General features: G+C 47.9%; 1 protein-coding gene across 2 annotated transcripts; it reads left to right on the plus strand.

Annotated features, from left to right (window-relative positions):
- Positions 1 to 96: 96 nt before the first annotated feature.
- TMEM268 (transmembrane protein 268) lies at positions 97 to 21,658 on the plus strand. 2 transcript variants are annotated; one of them, XM_080402306.1, is made up of 8 exons: positions 97 to 11,235; positions 13,151 to 13,260; positions 13,816 to 13,926; positions 15,159 to 15,308; positions 16,399 to 16,509; positions 18,011 to 18,091; positions 19,009 to 19,188; positions 20,009 to 21,658. In XM_080402306.1, the coding sequence occupies exons 1-8, from the start codon at positions 11,130 to 11,132 to the stop codon at positions 20,186 to 20,188; spliced, it is 1,029 nt and encodes a 342-aa protein (XP_080258432.1). In that variant the 5' UTR covers positions 97 to 11,129; the 3' UTR covers positions 20,189 to 21,658. The 2 variants fall into 2 exon arrangements, with proteins under 2 accessions (XP_080258432.1, XP_080258433.1); XM_080402307.1 differs by having other exon boundaries at positions 13,819 to 13,926.
- The last annotated feature ends 87 nt before the right edge of the window (positions 21,659 to 21,745 follow it).

Here is a 21,745-nt window from a genome sequence, read left to right on the forward strand (position 1 = left end):
TGTGTTGCATGGGAGTTTGGACTCATAAAAAAATCAGTACTTAATAGTCATTCTTCATTTTTTTTTAAAAGAGATACAGCAAGTGTCTGAAGGTCGTTGCAGGTAAGTTAAAAACCCATTACAGAGCTCCTCCTCTTGGCTTCAATCTGATGTGTTACCTGCCAGATCATTCTGAAAACCTTCAGGAACAAATGTTCTTGTGCCATTAGGGGAAATAAAATGTTGCCAGTTCACTAGAATAGTTTGATAGCCAGGCACTGTGCAGTAATTATCCTTCCTTTAGTCAAGTACTGGTCACTGCTTGTTTATACCAAGGTCACACTGTACCCTGCAGCATCCCGCTATACCTGGGAACAGCGTGAAATAAGTGTGTTGTGGTTGTCTGTGCAATGCTTTCTAGCTCTAATCAGAAATACACATGAATACATCAGGGGGTTTCATCTTTCAGCAGTTTCTTCCTCTCCTTGTCACCAGAATACGAAATGTGGCTTTGCTTTTTTGTTGAGTTCAATTCAAGGCTTTTAGCAGAAAAGAGACTTAGATCAGCATGTACCTGATGTAACCCAAGAATCATTCAGTTCAGGATCTATGCAAGAAACCTTATTGATGCTGTTCCTCGGGCAGAACATCCTGCATTTCCACAGGCCCTCAGCATAGCATTGAAAAGCCTCTCAGACTTCTAGAGCTGGAGTGCGATTGGGAGGGAGGAGAGTGGGATGGATGGGAAGTCATAACAAAGGAACTAACGTCTGCCTGCAGTCACACAGGGCAATGAAAGAGTAGATGGGTAATATTTTTGTGGTAGTGTACTGTAGCTCTGAAAGGATCTCTTTAGGAATTCAAGGTATTAAATGGGTTGTAAAATTAAAACAAAAGCCTCCTGCAAAGTCAAATGTGCCAGGCTGGGGAAAAAGCCAGGTTGGTACAAAGAGAACATGATCAAAGCAGTTTTAATCAGTCTGGTCTAATGACTGGAGAGGTGCTATGGCCTCATAAAAGGTTGCAGCCATGCTAATTCTACTCTGTCCTTCGGAGATGAAACATTTCTTCCTGTTGAGAACAGGTGCTCAGACTGCAGCATGATATTCCTCATAAAAGTTGTCCTAGCTCCAGGCTGTAATTAGCAATTTCATCCCATTAGTTTATCAGTGAAAGACTGCTGCTCTGTCCAGAAAAAATATAGTGTGCGCCCCACTTTCTCATATTGGTTCATAAGTTTCCCTTTGTTAATGAGGTCTTTCTATCCTTACTGTTTAGAAGAGGAAGAGGCAGGAGAAAAGGAAAAAAACCCTTCCCTGCTTATTCTTGGCAGAAGGTGGTATGAAGATGCTCCCTTTAGACTGTGCAGAAATTGCAATATGTTGCAAGAATATCAGTTTTCTGTACTACTTCCCTGGAACTTAACTGCTGAGAGTTACCTTACTCTATAACTTTGAACAGAAGAAAGTATTTCCCATTACTGCTCTCCAGGAAGGCTGGCTTTGTTTGCGGTGTAGGTGTTTGAATTTATACTGAGATTCTTCCATTTTGCACTGTGATGCTCTGAGAAGGGGGGGACCTACTGCTACCTTCCTGCCTAAGCTAGGCTGTGCCAGAAAAATACTCTGCAGGAAACCGCCAACCTTCTGACAGAGGTATGGAGTTGGACATGTGGCTTCTTGCCTCTGAGATCTGATTTTCTGTACTTTCTGCAGTAAGTTTGATTAGTAAAACACCCCAGCTGCTAGTACAAGCCTGTCTCCAAATTCTCCCTGTTGCTGATCTGCCTCTGTAATCCCTCACAGATGTGGCTCCGTGTGTATGAGCCATGGCTTGCTCTTGTACCAGGAGAAAAAGGTCAGGAGGTGCTATGGGTACACATGCTGCTGTCTGAGTCCCTTAATTTGAGCTCTCACCCTTGGAAATGCCAGCCAGCTGCCAGGATGGTCTGAGTCCTGGTACTGTGTGGCGGTATGAAGTGGTCAGCGCTCGTGTCTTGTTTTGTGTGTGCACAGTCAAGTGAGTGAGTGGCTGCGGCTGTTGATTTCTCCGGGTTAAAACGGCTTGCAAATATGCACTTTCCTGGGATCGGCGTGGGCATGTTAGGAGTTACACAGTGCAGTTTGGCTCCAGCCACAACCATGTTCATCAGCAACGGTTTGGAGTTGATTTTTGTGGAATTTCTGTTCAGACACGATCTATGTATTTATAGAGCTAATACTTTTTGCTTTTGAGATACCATTGAGAAGGTGTGTCATCTGTACAAGCGCCAGGTGGGCAAATGGCTTATTAACACCAGAATACGAGTGTCATCTAGACGGCTTAACATGCAGTACAAGGTGCAATTAGGACATGAGTTTGTGCTGCTTGAAGCCAGAGTTCAATTTTTAAGGCACGTCTGTGTCGACAGAGCTTGCTGCCCGCTCGGCTCGTGCTGTTCGGCCTGAAGGTCAGTGTCTCCTCACTGTCACCTGTTTAAGCACGGAGTTCAAGAGCAGTGAAAGAGCTCAGCACCACTCTGGGAGGGGAAGCAGGGGGGAAGCCACAGCCCCCCATCCCAGTCAGGTCCACCACCTCTGCTCTGTCTAATGATGCTTGATGTTTGTTTGGTCTGTTCAGAGCCCGTCTGGGTTTGATCCCCTGTGTGTCTGTTGGGGTGAAATCCAAGAACATGAGGGAAAGGTCTAGTAATGAACAGGAGGAATGAAACAGTGAGCGCGGTGGTGGCAGGGAGGTCCCTCCCCAGTCATTCGCAGCCTGGGGGATCCCGCACCAGGCTGCAGAGAGCAGAGAGCGGGCGAAGGGCAAGGCGGTTCTGCTGCTGGAAGGGTCATCCAGACCCAGGGTGTGGAATGGCGGGGAGTGTGCTTCTCTCTGCCTTTGGTTCATGGTGCTTCCCGTGACATAACAGTGATCATTTAATTATTTTGATAGGAGCATTCTGTGTGATACTTAACGTGTAATTTGTTTCGTTTGTTTCAGAGAAAGCAATTTTCCCCTCTAAAAAGCCTCCCTGCCCCTTTTCCTTCTTCCCTTTCCAGGGTCCAAACAAGAAATAAAGGAGGGAAATCACCCACAACTCCATATCTGGAGTCCAGGAGTCTGAGGGAACTTTCATTCAGCAGGGAGCAGTTTTGACTGCCAGTGCTTTATCAGAAACTCCCCTGGCAGCTTGATTTGGCCACTTGCAGAACCACTAGAGAGGACCCTAAATTTTCCTGGTGCGGTGGCTACTGCTGAAGGTCAGCGAGCTGTTCCTCATTCTGCATTGTGATGTCAGGCTGGCTGCTAGATAGTAACATAAATGAAATGTTCAAGGTATTCCAGTGTGTAAATCCAAATCTGGCAACCTGAAATTCCTCATTTTTCTGCTTTTGTGAGGTCCCTACACAATTCCTGATAGTCTTTATTAAGCAGGCTTATTAATTGAGGAGGCTTTTTTAATGCTAGATATATGACCATCAAGCTGTTGGCAGTCCCTGTCCCCTCCCTTCTATCCACAGCTTTGGGGTCCTGCTGTTTTCTCCCACGCTGGTGCCCTTCTGACCCTGGAGCAACAGAATGAGCTGACAATAAGTAAACCCTACAGAAAAGTCAGCAGTTCCCGGCGTGCGAGGCAGCTCGTGGGGGATGCGAGCAGCAAGATGGTGAGTCCCAGCAATAGCTGCATGTAGAGTAGCTGGGTGCACTTTTATAAAAACACACCCCAATTTTGACACGCCTAAATGCTCTTGTGCCCTCTTGCCATTCTGGTCTACCATCACACAGTCCCTTCTGTAGGTTACAGACAGCTATTTCAAAAGACTGCCATTCCTCTTCCTTCTCTGTGCACGAACACTGCTTGGTTTTCCTCTTTCTTTCTATTTTCCTCATCTAGGATCTTTCTTCTTTTTATCTGACATCACTAGTTCTTGCATTAATGCACAATAAGAAAGACAAGCCTAGAACCCACTGATCCCAGCTGAGGTTTTGGCTTCAAAGTATTAAAAGACTATCAAGAACCCTCAAGATCAATGTTTTGTTGAAAAAGTTCCCCAAACTAATCCAAGAAAAGAGCATAGTTTAATCTTTCTTTGAGGTTGAAAGGAGAAAGTACTAATTTCATGCAGAAAAGATTCTATCTTGGACTGGCATAGGAATAGAAAATAAATAGGTATTAAATTACATTCAGTTGTCTCAAAATAATCTAATAAAGCATCTTCTGGATCAATAGCTGAATCATTATCCAAGACACATACCAAGCTTTCTCTCTTTTGAGATGCAAGAAAGAGGAGTTTACATTAGCATAATAAAAAGGATAATATTTTAACTCTTCATAGGAAAAAGGCAGAAGTAGGGCAAAAAACCCAAGAACCACATTTTATGACTTAATCAAGTGTCACTTTTCATTTGAAACGTAATTTAGGGATATTGCCTGATACAGTTTTTATATTTAATGACTGTCAATCTGTCAGCTTTGCTGAGTTGTTAGACAAAAAAAACCCAAGCTCAAACAAACTCAACCCAGAGTCTGTGAAAGAAGGCTGTGTGCAGGGAGAGAGGGGAAGGGCAAGACAAGGCTTTCAACAACTTTGTTCTCCTAATTAAGGCTCACTGAAAGAAAAAAAAAAAGAAAAAAAGATGGAACAGTTACCCACTGAAAATGCAATTTCATCAAAAGAAAATGAGATCTGCCTGTGTTGGCTGCCGCTCATGGCTGCAGTGCGTGCAGCCACAAGACTTATGTAGGGAGAAACTGCCATCGCCCGCAGACTGTGGCAAATAAAGCAGAGTAACAGTGATGCGTCATCAGCCTTTTGGATATTGCAAAATGTAAAGTTTATCAAACCATGTAGTAAATATAGACAGGATATAGTTTTAGGAGTCAGAATAGGAAAAAGTGGATTAAAGAGTATATGTTTCAGTATTTCAGGCAGTGAGACTTGAAGTAGGTAAGAGTTGTCTCAGAAATGATGTTAAGAATGTGTAGAGGATGAGGTTGTCCCTGAGGACAGGAGGTATTGGTGGTTACAGTCAGTCTGGGCAAGCACTTCAAATGGCTGATTTTTTTTTTTTAGTTTATTTTTTGTCTGGAATCAGGTTCTCTAATATAATCATCAATGCAGCATGATGGAATAGGGAGTACAGTTATATGTCCAGGGCACCAAGCTGGGAAGAGATACAAACAGTACAGAGGACTGAATTACAATTCAAAATTGTCTTGATAAGTGGGAGAAATGATCTGAAACCAAGAGCAAGAGATTCCCCGAAGAGAAGTGTAACTCTGAACTAAGAAAGTTGAAATCAAATCCACAAAACCCAGGCAATCAATAACCAGCTGCACAGCACTGCAGAGACTGTGAAGGTGAGGGTGAACTCCCTGGACTTAGCCAATGTTTTGTTTTTGAAATGAAGTCGCCACTGTACAGCGCAGAGATACAAGTGTCCTGTGTAAGATGGAGGTGAGAGAGCGAGCTGTTACACTCGTGAATGTGATGAGGTCTCTGTGTCCTGTTCAGATGCTGAGCCTTGAGAGAGCTGAAAATAATTGCTCTTTGAATAGAGCATTGAAGGGCCCGGGGAGGTTTGGCAAAGGCACCTCAGAGCGATGGTGATGGGGAGGAAAGGGGTTATTTAGGCTAGAGACTCGTGACAGCGCAGAGTGAAGTCCTGAAGTAAATTAGAGGTGGTTTCAAAGCAGGCAGACATTTGATTTCCCGCCCCGCCCCCCCAGATTCATTGAGGCTAGAAGTGATCAGCTTCATTTGAAGATTTTGTTTAGAAGTGCTTTTTTCCAGGAAGGTTGAGGGGCTGCGGGGTGGATGGCTGTGGAGGCTCCAGCATCACCCCTGCCGGAGTCCTGCTGTCCCCATCTGCCAGGGCTGTGTGGCTGGGTTTTGTCCCCTAGTCCCTGCTGGCCCTGGTTTCAGTGGCACCGGAGGGAAGGGTGAGGTCTCATTTGACAGTAGGGTGAAAGTATCCCTTGGTGAGAAGGCTGCGGTGGGAGCTCATCACTTAATTAGTGGAAAGTTGAGACCGGGAAGCAGAAAATAGGAAAAGAGCAAGTGAAGAAAGATAGGGAGACTGCAAATAGCTTTGCCATGGGTTAAGGTAAGTCAGGACATGTTCCTTCATAGATACCAGCGAGTTAAGCTGAAGACAAACCTCAAGCTGCCTTAACTCTGATTTGTATAACACAAATCCCGAAATCTCTGGCCAGCCAGCACAAGCCGAATGTACAGCGGACACGATGCTTTCTCGAGCGGAGAAACCTGCGTTTTCATTCATTTTCATTTCATTCATTCTCATTTCAATTTTTGGAAGATCTTCATTTGCAAACCTTCATTTTTAAACAGGACCAGTTTCAGAGGATGTCAGCTGGGCTTCCACGAAACAGAAGCAGCTCCGGTCTGTGCTGGGATCCTGCCAGCATCCTCTCTCTGGTTTTACAGTCAAATAGTTCCCCAATTCTTGTAAGCCTTTGCATGGCTCTCCACATTCCTTTCTAGATTACTGACTGACTTTGTAGTTGCTGCCAGTTACAATTCTTCCTCTTGGCTTTAAGATGGTTAAATTTCTAATGCTTAAAGTTTTGGTAGGGCCATTTATAGGTGGGATAGGAACGTTATAGACGTAGCTTTGCGTTTCGGAAGCCCAGATATAAAGGCATATGTACAAATACAATAGCGGTTTGTTGTCCAGCTAGAATCTAAAATGTGTTGTTTATTGGAAGATATTAAGCACTGAATATTTTTTAGACTATTCTGTGGGACCTGTGGCTATAGGATACCTGCTTGGATTTTGAAGATACTTGGTAGGATAAAAATTATGCGCCAAATAAGATGGTCAGAAAAACTAACACCTGCCAAGTGTTTCTCAGCGTGTGGCTTGATGACTGCTGAAGTTGGGAAGAGTCGAGCAGGGAGACCTTGACTCCTTACAACCCAGCCCACAGATCCATCATCTCCTTTGGGCCAGAGCTGCAAGTTCAGGGAGGTGGCTGGGTAGAAAACTATCTCAGAAAAGCAACTGGAAAACCTTCCTTTCCATTTCGGTTGGTTTGAACTGCTGTGGAGCTTTCTCCTCAGTTCCTTAGACAGCTGTGAAACAGATGTTTTGAAAACCTTCAGAGAGAAAGCCTGTCAGTCTAAAAGTTTCTAAAGATTTAATAATGTGTGCCTCTTTTGCTACTTCAGAGCAGTAAAACTGGGATTGCTTTAAACTTGGAACTTGGAATTAGTTTTTTTTCAATTTTTCTTTGTTCCCCTCTACCCCACTCCCCTCCCCTCCCAAATGAGCAGGATTTTTCTGCTTGTGCGGGTGGGATGAGGTGCTGATGCCAAGTTCAGCCCATACACGCAGGTCTTGCTAAACAAGAGGTGTATGATGTATGCGCTGCACATAATTATGGATGTTGCTTTCGAGTTTATTGCCCCCGCAGAGTTTTGCCTCAGGCATTTTTTTTGCAGTGAGCTGACAGTGCTCATTCTAAGCACTTCGGTCGGCATATTCTCTCTCTCCCAGGATCTTTGCGTGGGCGAGAAGAGGAGGAAACGAAGCCAAAGCTTTTGAGGTGTGCAAAAGAACCTGAAGCTTTGCATGGCCCTATCTTGCGTGGGGATTAGAGCTGGGCCTTGAGCTAGTGACAACAGCAAGGAGTTTTATCTGATTTTTCTCAATACCTGGATGATGTTCCGAGGTGAGTTGCCAGTTCCCAGTGTAACAAGATCCCGTGTGGGTAAGCGGCTTTGGAGTCAGTTCTGTTGCCCATGCACCATGTGATGTAATGAACACATTGCTCAGCATTGTCTGGAGCAAACAGGGCTGCATTAATTCAACTCTCCAAGAGAAGAACGGCATTTTCTCCAGGAAGTGTACACAGGCACTGCAATGAAGCTGGGGTTTTTTTTCTGCCTCTTTTTTTTTTTTTTTTTTTTTTTTTTTTAAGCCATTCACTATGACGAACAGTCACTAAGATACTTGATTGACTTTGTTCCTGGCCTCCATGGATTTTCTAGGTTTTGGTGAGCCATGAAACGACGATTCCCAGGCTAAGGACTCTTCTTTCCCAAGTCATCTCTTAGTGTTGCCTCTTTGCATGAAAGCGAATGACTTCTCCAGCACGTGAACCTGTTCTGGGGGCTCTGTCTGACCGTGTATCCAAGCCCACTGCTTTTCTTCTGAGTTCAGCAACTGGAGAGGAAACTCTCGCCTGCCCTCCCTATCAGCTCAACCTCCTGTTTCGAGGGGGGCTACGGTCCCTAACCTGCGTGTTATCCCTGTTTTGCTGTGCTTTAATATGATCTTTTGCTAAAAATACAGTGGCCTGTTCTCAGCCTTGAGATCTTCGTTCACCTCTTCTGATTTCTCCAGCCCTATCATTGATGCTTGGTTTTGACTAATGTATTTGCGGCAATCTGATGCAACGTTGGGATTTGTACTTCGTAAGTCCTGCCTGGCTCATCAGGGAGGAGGAGGAGGAGGAGGGGGAGGAGAGCTTCTGTCTGTGCCACTCTTCTGCTTTGCAGCCTTTAGGATCCAGCTCCAGCTCTGGACCTCCACCCTGCAAAAGGTGAGGATAACTGCATGGCAGGATCTTCCATGGCTGTGTCTTGGGTGGGGAAGCACTTTTGAGGAACTCTAGAGGGTTAAAACCACATTTCTGAAACCAGCCTAGGGGAAAAGTCACATGCACAAGGGAGATTTTGCAAGTAGGTGCTTGCAGCTCGGGGTAATGAGAGGGAGCTCAGGGGCACGGGCTTCTTGCCTTGGGTGAGCTGTGCCTGGTTAGTCCGTGGTCCCTGGGAGATGTGGGAAAGAGGGTGACCTTCCCTGGCACAGGTTGGGGCTGCGGGACCAGAGACCTCCCCACTCTGCAGTGGGACAGTGTGACACCTGGGCAGTGCAGAGTGGGATGATGGCAGGTAAAGGACAGTGAGGAGGAGGAGGGGGAAGCTGAGCTGGCTCCCCAGGACCAGAAGGTGAGCTGGACCAGGTAAGCCTCTGCTGGCTGCTCTGGAAATGAAGCAGAAAGATTTGCTAAATGTTTCTCTGCTGTTTAGCTAGGGCTTGGAGGTGTCCTACGAAGGAGGTCCATAGCCTGAAAGAGGCAAAGTCATCAGAGAGACGTTGGTGTTGCATAAAGAATAAGAGATTAGAGAGACACTGAGCCCAGGGAGTGCAGGAGATGAGTGGATGCCCCTCATGTTAGCACAGGAGGTGGCAGAGGAAGATTCGTTGGGACCCCATCTCCAAACCCAGGCAGTTGTTCTGCAGTAAAAGGCGATGGAGCCAGCTGAGGTCTATGCTGCACAAAGAGATAAAAGCAAAGCTGCTTTTGCCAATGAGCTGCTTGTGGCCGGGGAAGGCAGTTTGCCTCCTGAGGCGCTGTGGAAGGCTGAGCTGCCCTGATCCTGCTGCACCCTTTGCTGTTGCTTCCTGGGCACTGTCCTCCAGAGACTCAAAATTCACAATATCTAACCCAGAGAGTCTTCATTCATCTCTAACTTAACATGACAGCAGCAACAACAGGGTGGTAGCTTTTAATTTGCTTTTCCTTTTGTTTCTGGTTTTTCACTCTTTGCTTTGCTGCTGTTTTGTGTGGGTTTTCTGTCTTGTTTTCCATTTTCCCTTCTGTTTGATGGTAGCCTGAAGGGATTGAAGGCAAAAGGGGGAAAGGAGTGAGAAAATTCACTGTTCTTCTCCAACTTTTTTGTGCTGGGAGATGTGCTCTGTTACACGTGGCTGGCTGTGCTCTTCAGGGAAGTAGCACCGGAGAGCTGCGCTCAACGTACGGCAATACCACTCCACCTGCACTGGCAAAGTGGGTGCTGTGCCCACTCCGTGTACACGCGCACACTGCACACCTCTTGTGCAATGTCTGCTGTGGCTTCTTTCTCTAAAGTGTGAGTTTCCAGCCGTCTGCAGGTTTTTTTCTGCAATCAGAAGAAACTTTCCTGTTGTTTCTCTTGCCTCAATTTCCTTTCCAGCAGTTCTTCAACCAGTGACTATCCTGCCTTTGTGCAAGGGCGTAACTGCAGCAACAACCACGGGTCAAAAATAAAGCAGTCCTGCTTTGAAAGGGGAGCGGGTGAGCTCCGTGAGGCACCCTTACACCAAGAGCACCTTACAGCAACAGGCTCCTGGTGAGAAAGTAAGACTGAATGGAGGTTGGAAAGTAAATAATAGCCTTGGAGAGGCAGCGCAGGTGCGCCTGAGCCATGTGAGTGGAAGATAATTGAAAAGTAAACTTCAGTCTCCCAAGCATCTGCTTTAATAACCACCCACAGGTCCTGGCAGTAGGCTAAAGACTTATGTCAGCAGTGTTTGCCTGTAAAACCCGCGGGCATGGTGCCTGCTGTGGGGCCGTGCCCCTTTGACTTTTGGCACTGCCCGCGGTGGAGGGGAGAGGGGAAGGGAAAACAGAAACTCTTCACTGCTGCTGGGTGAGAGCTCCTGCTCGTCTCTGCCTTCTGTGGATGCATTTTTCTTCCTGATCTACACTGCTTCCTTCGTGTGGTGGGGAATCCCCCATCGCGGCAGTGTGCGGGGTGCCCTGCTTCCTGGGGGGGCATTTACATTGCCCCCACTTTCTTCTGAAAGTGCCCGCTGAGAGCAATAGCAAAAAGCCAGTTGGCTTTGCAAGGAGAAATCCTGACTATTCCTTGGCTAATTGTTTACAAAATGTGAATATTTAAGACTGCTGGGATAACTTAAGGAATATTTAAGGATAACTTTTCCACCTATTAACAAAACAAGAAGTAAAAAGTAATTGCGGCGGAGGGCGAGCCTGTGCGTGCTGCTCTCATGGCTGCTAACACCTACCTGGTGGTAACATCCACAGGGAGCAGGGTCCCAAGAGCAGGGTACACCCGGGTGGTCTGTGCTGTTACCCTGTATTTGCTGTCTCTGCAAGAGGTGGGATTGTCTTTTCCTCTTTTCAGGGCTAGAGAATGTCTCCTTGCTCACGGAAAGCAGGGTCTCCAGGAAGTCCTCAGTGGGAGTGTGAATGAGGATTTTACAACCTGCTCCTCAAGGAGGAGAGCAAGCCAGCTGCCTGCTGCCTTGGGGTGGAATCGCTGTTTCTTAGCAGTGAAAGATAAGGCAAACCCACAAAGCACTGAATTTCTGACGATACAGCATAAAGTCCGTCAAGGAGAGGCACTTTCAGTATGGCCCATAAAAGCCGAGCTGGTGGAATTGAGAAAAACAGGTCACTTCCCTCCGTCTTCTACTGTAAGAGTGATTTAAAGGAAGGATCCCTGCAGTGGGTGAAAGGTAAGCAAGCAACCTGGTGCTAAGGAGAAAGGCAGTACTGAGTACAGTGCCCTTAAAATCACAGAAGACAAATTTTTCAAAGATGCTTATTAACAGCATCTCATGTAACTAACCATGTTTCATGTTTAGTTTTCTGTTTTTTAGATTTTTAGATTTTTATTTATTTATTTTATTTTGGAGGAATATGTAAATAATAAATAAAGAATGTATTTTTTTAGTTTTTTTAGGTTTTATGCTGAAACATAGGTGTTTCAGCATTCTGGGGTGGCGATGGAGACATTTTAACTTTTTGGAAAGCCTGATATATAGGAATGAATGGGCATCCACTTGTTGCAAAGCAGGACCCTGCAAGTCCTCTTCTCTTGGCCTTTAAAAGTCAAGAAATCTTTGGGAAACTTGACCTGTGCTTTCTAAGTGACTCCCTTCCCTGGTAACAATTTGCTCCCCCTCTGCAGCACTGCCTCCAAAACCTCCTGAGGTGCTGTGCAGAGACAGAAGGCAGCGCCATGGATGGCTGTTCTCACCGAGACCTCCACGCACCATTCAGCAGGGCACCCTTTTCGCTTGCTCTGTTCATGGCACCTCCTTAGTGCTCGGTTTTTGCAGGGGCGAAGCAGCTTTTGTCACTCCAGCAGAGGTCAAGGAGCTGAGCCTCTCTGCAAATCTCGGGTATCTCAGCTTGGCACCCGACTTTGTGCCAAGCAGCTTAGCCAAGGCCATGAATGGGATAGCTGAGCCCAAGGCTGAGGCCATTTGTTTTCATTCTTGCTTTGTACTTGCTGCCTCCACGCTCTGTGCCAGGAGGAGGTAAACCTCAGCAAACAATTCAGGACCATGTTACCCCGGAGGTTTCAGATGCATCTACTCTCCCCTTTTTTACTTGATGCAGTCATGCCCTGTTTTAAAGTAATTGCCTCATTTCGCTTAGCATCGCCTGTTCCTGAGCAGTGAAGAAGTGATGAGGGTGGAGGACATAAGTGGGAGGGAAGGGTAAGGTGAGTGCACGCTGCATTTCAGCCAGCACAGCGGTCTGGGAGAGCACTGAGTGACAGTGCCAGCAGGAGCAGCCCCAGGGGACGTCTGGCTGACCCCGGATCTGCAAAGGGGAAGGACAGCTGGGTGAAACCTCCCTTAGACCCACTCGCTTCCTCCTGACGTAGCACAGCTTGTGTAAACTCTAGATGAATGCCAGATGGGCTGCCAGGAGATCACAGCTCTCCTGTGCTGCTCCACGGCTGCTCTGCCTTAGCTCCGAGCAGCCGGCTCCTCAAATCTAGGCCAGGCTGTCCTCTCGCTTGCTAGGCTGCAACCTGGATCTCTAGATTACATCTCTGATCCTAGTCCTAGCTGAAACTGGGAAGCTGAGAGCCTTGAGCAGAGCCCAGGAGCACTGCTGGAGTAGGGAACTGGACACTGCAGGACCTACGGAGTCACGCTGCAGGGCAGCCCTGCCACATCCCTGACAACGTGGTTATTGGAAAGCACTTTAATTTGATTGCTCAAACTTTTGCTTGTGGTGGGTGGGGTGGGTAGGCAATGGAGGATCTCTCTGAGAGGTAGATATCTTCAGAAACACCAAACAGCTTCAGTCTATTGTCCTTTCAGTCAAGGATCAGTGAGGCAAGGCGTTATCCTGGGGAAGATTAGAGCATCATGTTATCTCTGACTGCTCATTCCTGGAATGTGTATGGGGTTTCCTCCCTTCTTGTAGGTTGTTTCCTTACAGGGGACATCAAGTTGCTTCCAAAGCTCCTTGTGGTGTTCTTAGAAATGTCCAGGGGGGAATTCTGGATCCATTTAAAACACGTCAGGGTGGTCTGCGTTCCTCAGCTTTCCCTTTGCCATGTGCTCCTTAGCTGCTTGGAAAAAAAACCCATTCCAGAGCCGTGCTCATGACTCCTTTGGGCTCTTGCAGAACCCTTCAATGGCCAGGTGCTCATGGTGCTCAGCATGGACAGCAGTTGCTCAGCCACCTCCTTAGACATGGAGCTTTGTGCAGAGAAGCTGAAGTCCCTTGGGGTTCAGGTAAGCTCCTCATGCGTTATCTCCCCTGGGCACCCTGTAGGAGTGAGTGCTAGCTGGATTAGCATCATTTGCATTTGCACTGACATCAGAGACAGTTTCTGGGTTTTTATTGGTTTGAGAGTTGCTTGTTTCAGTTCAGCATCAGTCTATTCCCCATGGACAGCAAGTCAATTGTAGCGATCTTGGCCTAAACCTCCATGAAGATACCCATTCGATGTAGGTTCTTTTGAATTGCTTGAAAGTCACTCTGATGGGATGGAGCATCCCTGGGACAATCTGTCTTGTCTTGTCCTTTTGTCATAAAAAGGTGGTTTTCTTTTGTGACTTTCCGTGCACTTCCCGGGGAGATATTACTCATTGCAAATGAGGCAAGAACACTAGTTTTTGGTGTGTGACAGCTGTATGGATGAGACTGGAGGTGCACTCTGTGAGGGGGTGCTCAGGGACACAGCTTTCAGTGCCAGCCCACCCCCATGGTGGCTGCCCAAGCTAGTTCTGATGGGACTAGGAGCCTAAAACTGGAGAGTGGCTCTAGTTTTCTGTTTTCTCCCTTAGCAGGTGGCCACAGATCAGTGGAGAAGGTTAATCCAGGATGCGATCCTGAAGCCTGAAGTGAGACGGTACATGTTCTACAACTCCAGGGTGTTCCAGATAGCCCTCGCCGTGGTAAGGACAGTGGGGTCTTCCGCAGGCTTGCCATAGACATGCACTTGCTGAGATGCATCAGGGCCTACACCTGGGGTTCTTGTGCCCAGGGAGAGAGAGGGGTTTGGGTGGGGAGGAGACACTGCTTTTCACACATCCTAGTTGGCTCCTTTGAAATCCCAGTTCACAGAATTTCTGCAGATGGAAGGCAAGGCACCTTTTCCAACCCCTTGCTGGTAGTCCCACCAAAGTGGGCTGCCCGTGGTTGGATAACCAGTGTATGCTGAGGTTGTAGTACCTACATCAGACTTCTTTTTTTAACTTGATTTTAAAAGTCTGTCAATATTCTCACCTTGATGCTAATTTAGACCAATGGGTCAGTCAGCTTTGGTTAATGAGACGATTGTCTAGCCTTGCTTGTCATCTTTTGGTGAGAGCAGCTCCTTCAAAGACCCCATTAGCATCTACGGTAAGGCTGATACTTTGCAGTGTGCTGAGGATGTGATAAAGTCTGACTCCTCTGTTTTAGTTGCATTTATTTTTTTGGATAGCTGTTATACGTGTTGTCTTCTCCTTTCACTAATGTTGTAGCAATTGGTGCTCAGTATTTTGAGGATTTTGGTGCCTGTTTAGTGCAAATGAATTATATTATTGCAAGATTGATGCTCTGACATGCTGTGCTGTACATGTCATATTTGCTTCTGGGCAATCTCCTGCCCAAATGCAGGCTAGCTGAACTAAATGCCAAAGGAATTCTGTTTTGCCTGGCTTTACGCAAAGGCCAAGTTTGTCAGTTCTTAACATAGTCCTTGAGCCCAGGTCAGTGTCCACCATTTAAGCATTATTGTAACTGAGTACCCTCTGCACGACCTTGAGCTCTTTGACAGAGGAGCTTTCTAAATACAGGGACTATTAGAAGTATTATCAATATGCCTCGGTGAGTGCATTTCTTATCTAAATTGAAGAACTAGGTTGAAATCCTTCCCAGGTATGAATCGTCATTAATAATTCACTCTCTGTCTTTGATGACTGGTAATTTTTTACAATAAACTAGGGCTCACTCAACCCTTCTAGTCTTTTCCCTATTTATTACTGGAAAGAACTTCTGTCCTTTATCACACTCTGAAGATCTCATGTGACTTAATTTATGGTAAGGTATTACCCTGGGAGAAGGGACCGGTAGTTTTGTTCTTCCGTGACTTTCTCACTTTCATAGTTTTGTGAAGATCATCAGTCTCTCCGGGTTTTTACAGGTTTTGTACGTGTCTCTCTGGACAAATATTTACTTCACAGTGCAGCTGTGTTCCTTCGGACGCTACTGGGAGGCCAGTGTGCTGGTGACCCTGGCTGCCGTAGCAGTCACCGTAGTTGTGATACTGGTTATCGATCGTCGCCAGAGGAAGGTAAGAGGTGTGTGGGAGCACACAGGACTCCCTCCCACCAAAGTGCTGGGATGCAGGTCATCTCCTAAATGCATACGAAGAACAGAATTATCCAGGAAGGATATCCAGTGGACTCGGGGATCAAGTTCAGGCAAGGGATGTTATACCGCCGACTTAGGTGTTGTAATGCCTAAAATGTTGGTGTTGGAGCGCAGCTGGCTGGCTCAAATTGCCTGCTGTCACTGGAGATAGGACAACACTTGCAGAGCGTGGTTCATGCTCCCACGGCTGGTGGGAAGCCACAGGGGCTCTCCAGCAGAGCCGGCTCCTGCCCTGCTTCTGACGACAGTCCCTTGCGGTATCAGCTGCTTGTTGCCATGAACAGCATCGTTTACTTGTGTCACTGTGGTGCTCTGCAGTCATGGTCCAGGCCCCGCTCTGCCTGCCTTGCAACAGGTCCTGAGCAAAAAGGCAGCTCCTAACTGATGGAAGTTGCAATAAAATTATAAAACCAAGGTTGACTGGGCAGTAGAAGGAAGCAGGGAGATGATGTTGGTGTGAGAGTCAACCAGCCTGCAGCATCCACTGCTTTGTTGTTGTCAACTTTTATTTGAAGGAATCACAGGAGCATGGAAATTTCTAAGGAGTGATCTGAAGAATAATATTGGAAAGGCTTGATTGCAAAATCCAGAGGGATCTTTGCACTGATTTTAATGGATTGTGGAGCAAGCCTCTAATGACAGCTGTGCAATGGTTCTTCCAAGGGGAAACCTGGCAAATGTGTGGGTACCCAGAGGTTCAGGAAAGGAGCCCCCTCACTCAGGGGCTGCTGGGGGACAAAAGAGAGAAACTGGAAGTCAATTCCACTTCAGACGCCTTGTCTATAAAAGAAGCAATCCTTAGTGAGATTTCTGTCTGCACAGATGTCTGCTAGTGGTGGCCAGGCTGGTACCGATGGCTGGTGACAATCCTGCCCTGGCTGCAGGCTGCTCTTGCCATGGTTTTCCTTTCAGAGATGCAGCGTTTGGGATTGCCCAGCTGCAGTTTGTAGCTGTAGGTTGGCCCAGGTTTTGCTGTAGAGCATGTTAATTTTTCTTGCGTTCTTTAATAGATAAATATGAATACAGATGTGAGGCTGGCAGCTGTCAATGAAATCTTTATTAAACACAGTTTAATTCTGGGGATTACAGATGTCCTGGATGGGCCACGCAGCATCCTACAAGTATCCTTTCCGTAGGGAATAATTTGTATCCCTCCTGGGTAGCTAATGATGTGGAGGTATTTATTGATGTTATGATCCATGAGGATTTCCAGAGGGTGGCATTTCTAGAATTTGTTTTTTTTTCCTATTGGATGGCATAAGGGATTGGGTGTGTTTTCTTCTCCTATAAATGGGGACTGAGATATGTCCAAAGGCAATTGGAAATAGAATCTAAGAGGTTGAAGTGGGATTAGTGCGTTGTGCAGACAATTATTCCTGAAAGTGTATTATACTTACACAACAGTGATGATTGCTGTCACTCCACTCATAACAAGAACGTGTCTATGGCAAAAAAACCCCAACAACAACCAAGCACAGAACCCCCAAAAACAACACAGAGTAAACCAGAGTCCCCATCCCTGGGCTCATTTGCTGCTTTTCAGAGATACCTTTTCTGGACTAGACAAAGATTTAGGGGAAAAAGAGTTTTAAGACAGCTTGGAATTGTTGAAGGAAGGTGAGAGAGATGGTATCTGAGGTTTGCTGATGGACCTCACACCACCCCATATATACAGAGAGGTGTGAAATAGAAATGCAGAGGGAAGCAAGGCTGAAACGCAGGGTCGGAGAAGGGGTCAGGGAATACAGCAGGGGGCAGGCAGGGGAGAAGCCCTGCAGAACAAGAAGGAAACATTCCAGAACCTGAATTACACGTGTGTTCAGACCAGCATAGTTTTACATCTCGGTAAGTGAGGACTAATGGGACGAGCCTTTGCCTTTACCTACGTATGCCAGAACTGTCTGAGAGCAGAAAATAACCCAAGGATTTCCACTTTCCTCTGTCTGCTCTAGTGTCAGGTCTGTTTAAACCCTCTGGCTTTTACGCTGCTCCTGAATCCCCTAGATGATGGCAGCTTGAGCAGATACACAAGGGCAGACCTTTGGCTGCCTTCTGGGGGGCTGCTGCTCTCAAAGCTGGCAGGACACATCCCCAGCACATTGCTGTTGGTAGACTTTTCACAGACAGTGCCTCTGTCCTGCAGACAAGCACCGAGTACAGTCAATTCTGTAAAAATTAAATGGGATGAATGCCTAGAAATAAAGGAAAGCAAGCAGGAAGGGGTTTAGGGGAGCTAAGTCAATGTGACCCACCAGTTTATTATTTTGATGTAAGGCCACTGAGGTGAGTGATGGGCAATGGCCCTGGGTTATCCCAGTTGTCACTCCACCAGGCTGCAGGAGGTGTGCGAGGAGGACTGGCTGCTCTCTGAGGCAATGTCCACCTTCCTTGCCACCCCTCTTCTTTTCCCCATTAGCTTGAGATTTTGTCTTAGCCCAGACCCTCTTGGTTTAAAATTACCCCTGTGATGTGTTACTTGGTTCCTGACTGCCCTGAGCATCTAGTGAGCACCAGTCGCTTTAGCTCTGCTTCTTGCAAGGTCTGTACCATGATCCACGTGGAGGCAGAGGGCTGCGGAGGGGGAAACATGGATAGACTCCTTCCTTAACCCCGCTGTCCCAGCTATGGTTCGTGCACTTCAGCCCGGAGTGCTGCCTCCACTCCTTGTCAGCCCACATCACGGACCTGCAGAGGACACGAGAGGTAAATGACAGTAGGCACAGCCCGAGCTCCCGCAGTGACATGTGCAGGTCCTCCCCTACACCCCGGATTTGGTGGGATGGTGGTGGGCAAGGAGAACTGAGTGTTTGGGTGTCCTCCTGGGCATCCCCTGCTGTGAACTGGGACCTGGATGGACTGGGAGGTGGATAAACTGCATCTGTTGGTGCCCAGTTCATCAGGAATTTGTTTAGGCCCTGTGGTGGGTGCATGTCTGGATAATTAAGTGTACAACTTTAATAAAGGGAAGTCATCAAGAATCAAGGGCAAATTTTGAAAGCATGTGTCACAATTTGAAATAGCTGACACCTTGAGCTGTCCTCCTGAATTAAATGGGATAGCCTGAGGAATAAGTAAACACTATACTGGGTTAACTGTATAAAATTTTTGTCCTCTTGGCCTTCAGAAAATGTTTTCCTCTATACGAGTGTATAACTATATGGGCACTGCGCTCTTCTGTGCCGAATCGCCCTGGCTGACCACAGCCGCAGGATGAGAGGTGAAGGGGGTCCAACCCCCTGAAAAATCTCAAGGCTGCTCCTCTTTGTGGATGAACCGACAGATGCAGATCGGGGGGTGGACACTCACGCACCAATTCACATATTGGCTGATATAACTCTTGCAGTTTTTAAAGACCAGGTTCTCCATGCCAGGTGTGACCATCATGCTGGGAGCACTTGCCGGCACAAAAGGCAGCCGAGGACGAGGCCGCCGGGCTGGGGGATGAGGACACTGAGCTTCAAGTGCTGGGCACGACTCTGAGCCAATGCCGTTTTTTACTCTTGGGATGATAATTCCCAGAAGTAAAAACATGCAGGAGGGCATTGTGTCCTTTAAAGGCTGACCTCAGGACACCACTGCTACCTGCCTTTGGAGACCCCCAAAATCTCTTTCTCTTCCAGTCGTGCTTGCGACACAGCCTGGATGAACTCTGTGTGGTCATGGAGGCAGTGGTTCAGCCCAGCCTGGGGACGAAGGAGGACGCTTTGCATGAAGACTCCCCTCTTCTATCCAGTGGGGTGAATAAAAAACCGGTGACATGCAACAAGCTGCTCCGCCTCATTCCCGAGGGCCCACCAGAGGTAATGAGAAATACTCCTCCCTGACGGGTAGAGGCACCGAATCGCCCCCCCAGGCACCTTGACTCCAGAACTCATCCCAGCAGCTGCCAGCCACCTCCTTTTTCACCAGTAGAAGCTCCTGGAAGCCTGGAGGTCCACACATGCTTTCTCCAGCCCTGACACTGAAAGCAGTTAACACTTACTGAGCAGCTAGTGCTTAACCCTTGAGGGATTCATGGATTGGGCTCTTTCTTGCTGGTGGCCAGGGGTCCCTGCTTGGAAGCCAACCTCTACCCAGGGTCTGTGCAGGAACCTGGCACCTCTGTCTGGGCTGGGGCTGGGGCATAGACATGCCCAGCCTTTGTCTCCTCCATGGGGTGTGCCTTCAAAGACTTGTGCCATGCTGCGTAACAAATGTGCTCTCATTCCTGCTCAGCAAGAAGCTTCAAAGGGATGATTTTGATTTATTTTACGTTTTTCTGCTCACTGTTACCAAGTGAATTCAGTGCAGCTGACATCCCTGCAGACTGAAGCTCTTTGGCATCTACAGGCAAAAGAAAAAGCAACAGGAGATGGGGACAGAGCGGGCAGGTCCCCGAGCAGCCTGGCTCCCCAGCCACCCACCGGCGAGCAGTCATTTCATGTCACTCCCCTGTGGGGACAGCGTGCCAGCACTGCTGACCAGAAGGGGATCTGGGACAGTTATATATGCCATTGGCTTCTGTCCTGTTTCTTTCAGACAAGGACAGTCCTTGAATGAGGGAGCGAATGGTATTTAGTGTATCACCCACGTTGCCTGCAGGGAGATGCTCTGCTCTGACATGTCTCTTGCTTCTTCCAGGTGATGGCCCAGCAGCTCCTGGTGATCTTCAGCGGATGCTACGTCCGGCTCCTGGTCACGGGCCGGCTCCCTCGAGCCATGGCAGGGGGGCACCTGGGGCACGGCAGTGTGCCCTGTCTCTGCCAGTTCATCAGGACCACCGCGCTCAACACACAACAGAGCTGGTTCACAGGCAGGTGACCAGAGGGGCCTGGCAAGCACTAAAATCAGATGTCCATACACAACAGTGTGAAGAAGCTGTGGGGCAGAGGAGAGGCCTGTAATCGTTCATCTGGGTGAATGAGTGGAAATATGACTAATAAAACATGCAAGACACTCACCAGAAAGCTGCTGACCTTTGAGACCTTCTGCTTGCCCACTGGCTTGGTGGGAAGGAGCTGCTTTGGGGATGAGAAACAATCCAGGGGCAGCCTGGAGCTCCCTTGGGAAATTTCCCACTGTTCTTACTTGGGGGCCTTGGAGACCCATGGGGAATAACCTGTAGGTGCCAGCCCCATGCCTTCGAAATCAAGTACACGGGGTTTTTTAGTACAAGGAAGACAGGGAAAACCTGTACATAGCAGTGTTGCAAATGGGCTGTTTGCGCTGGATTATGTTTTTGTCATGTAGTTGTCAGTGACAGTCAGCTTTGTCCTGTGACAGACATGGACCATCTCTCAGCCGATGACTTGGCAAGCTTTCCATGGAAAAACTAGCTCAGGCTGGTGCTTGGTACCTGCTGCTTCTGCTGCCTTCCCTGGGAGGATGGTGATAGATATCGTGATGACCCATGTGATTAAAGTTTGAAGAAGGCACCGAGTAGGGCATGCAGGACCACGGCTTCTTTCAGACTCCCCTTTCTGCTCCATTTTGGGACAAGCTAATTTCCTTCCCCCCCCCCCTTTCCTCCTTTCTTCTCACGGTGTTTGCACACAGCATGGAAGAGGAGCCAGTGGTGAGCAGGAGACCTCAGCTTTTGATGGAGTCTGTGCGGGAATGGGAAATGAAGTGCTCTCAGCCTGCAGGGCGTTGTGTGCTCAGGTGGTGCCCATGCACCGTACGCTGCTGTACGGCCCCGGCGCTGCTGGCGTCCTCTGGCACCAGAGCCAGGCATTTCCATGAAATCCAGGGGAATACATGCGCTGATGTTCACCTGACAACCTAACCACACGGTGTGGCTGTGACAGCTGTCCTAGGAAGTGGCAGGGGTCAGAAGAAGGCCTCCTAAGGGCTGTGTTTTCCAGCCTTGCTGTGGCTGAGCGTGCTTGGGAGATGTGGCTCCACTCTCAGCCCTCCAGCCCGCCTGCTCTCCCTCCCTCCCCATATCCTGCAGAACCCTGCAGCCCCCTGGGCAGAGCTTCTGCCGTTCCCAGCTCAACAAAGCTCAGCATGGGACACCTGCCCTGCACAAATCCAGGAGGGTTTGAAAATTAAGGTCACTAGTTTGTGCACATCCTTCCATTGTGTGTATCCCATCCTACCACTGAGCATCCCCCCTTCACGTAATATCGTACCAGAAAAGTTCTGGTACCAAAGATCAAACCATCGCTCAGGGCAGCAGCAAGAGGCTGAGCCCTGGGGACCCAGGAACTTACAACCAGCTCTCCCCAGGGTGCAGGATGCCTCTGCTCCCTCCCATTTTGTTTCTGTCACAAGCAATGGTGAGACAAGATTCATCTCTTCCCACGTGAGCAGCAAGGGGAGCCCCGGTGCTGCCACTGAACCAGCCAAAGCACCAGCCTGTTCAAACACTGCAAT

Source organism: Falco punctatus, assembly GCF_963210335.1.
Source record: "Falco punctatus genome assembly, chromosome: 9".
Lineage (NCBI taxonomy): Eukaryota > Metazoa > Chordata > Aves > Falconiformes > Falconidae > Falco > Falco punctatus.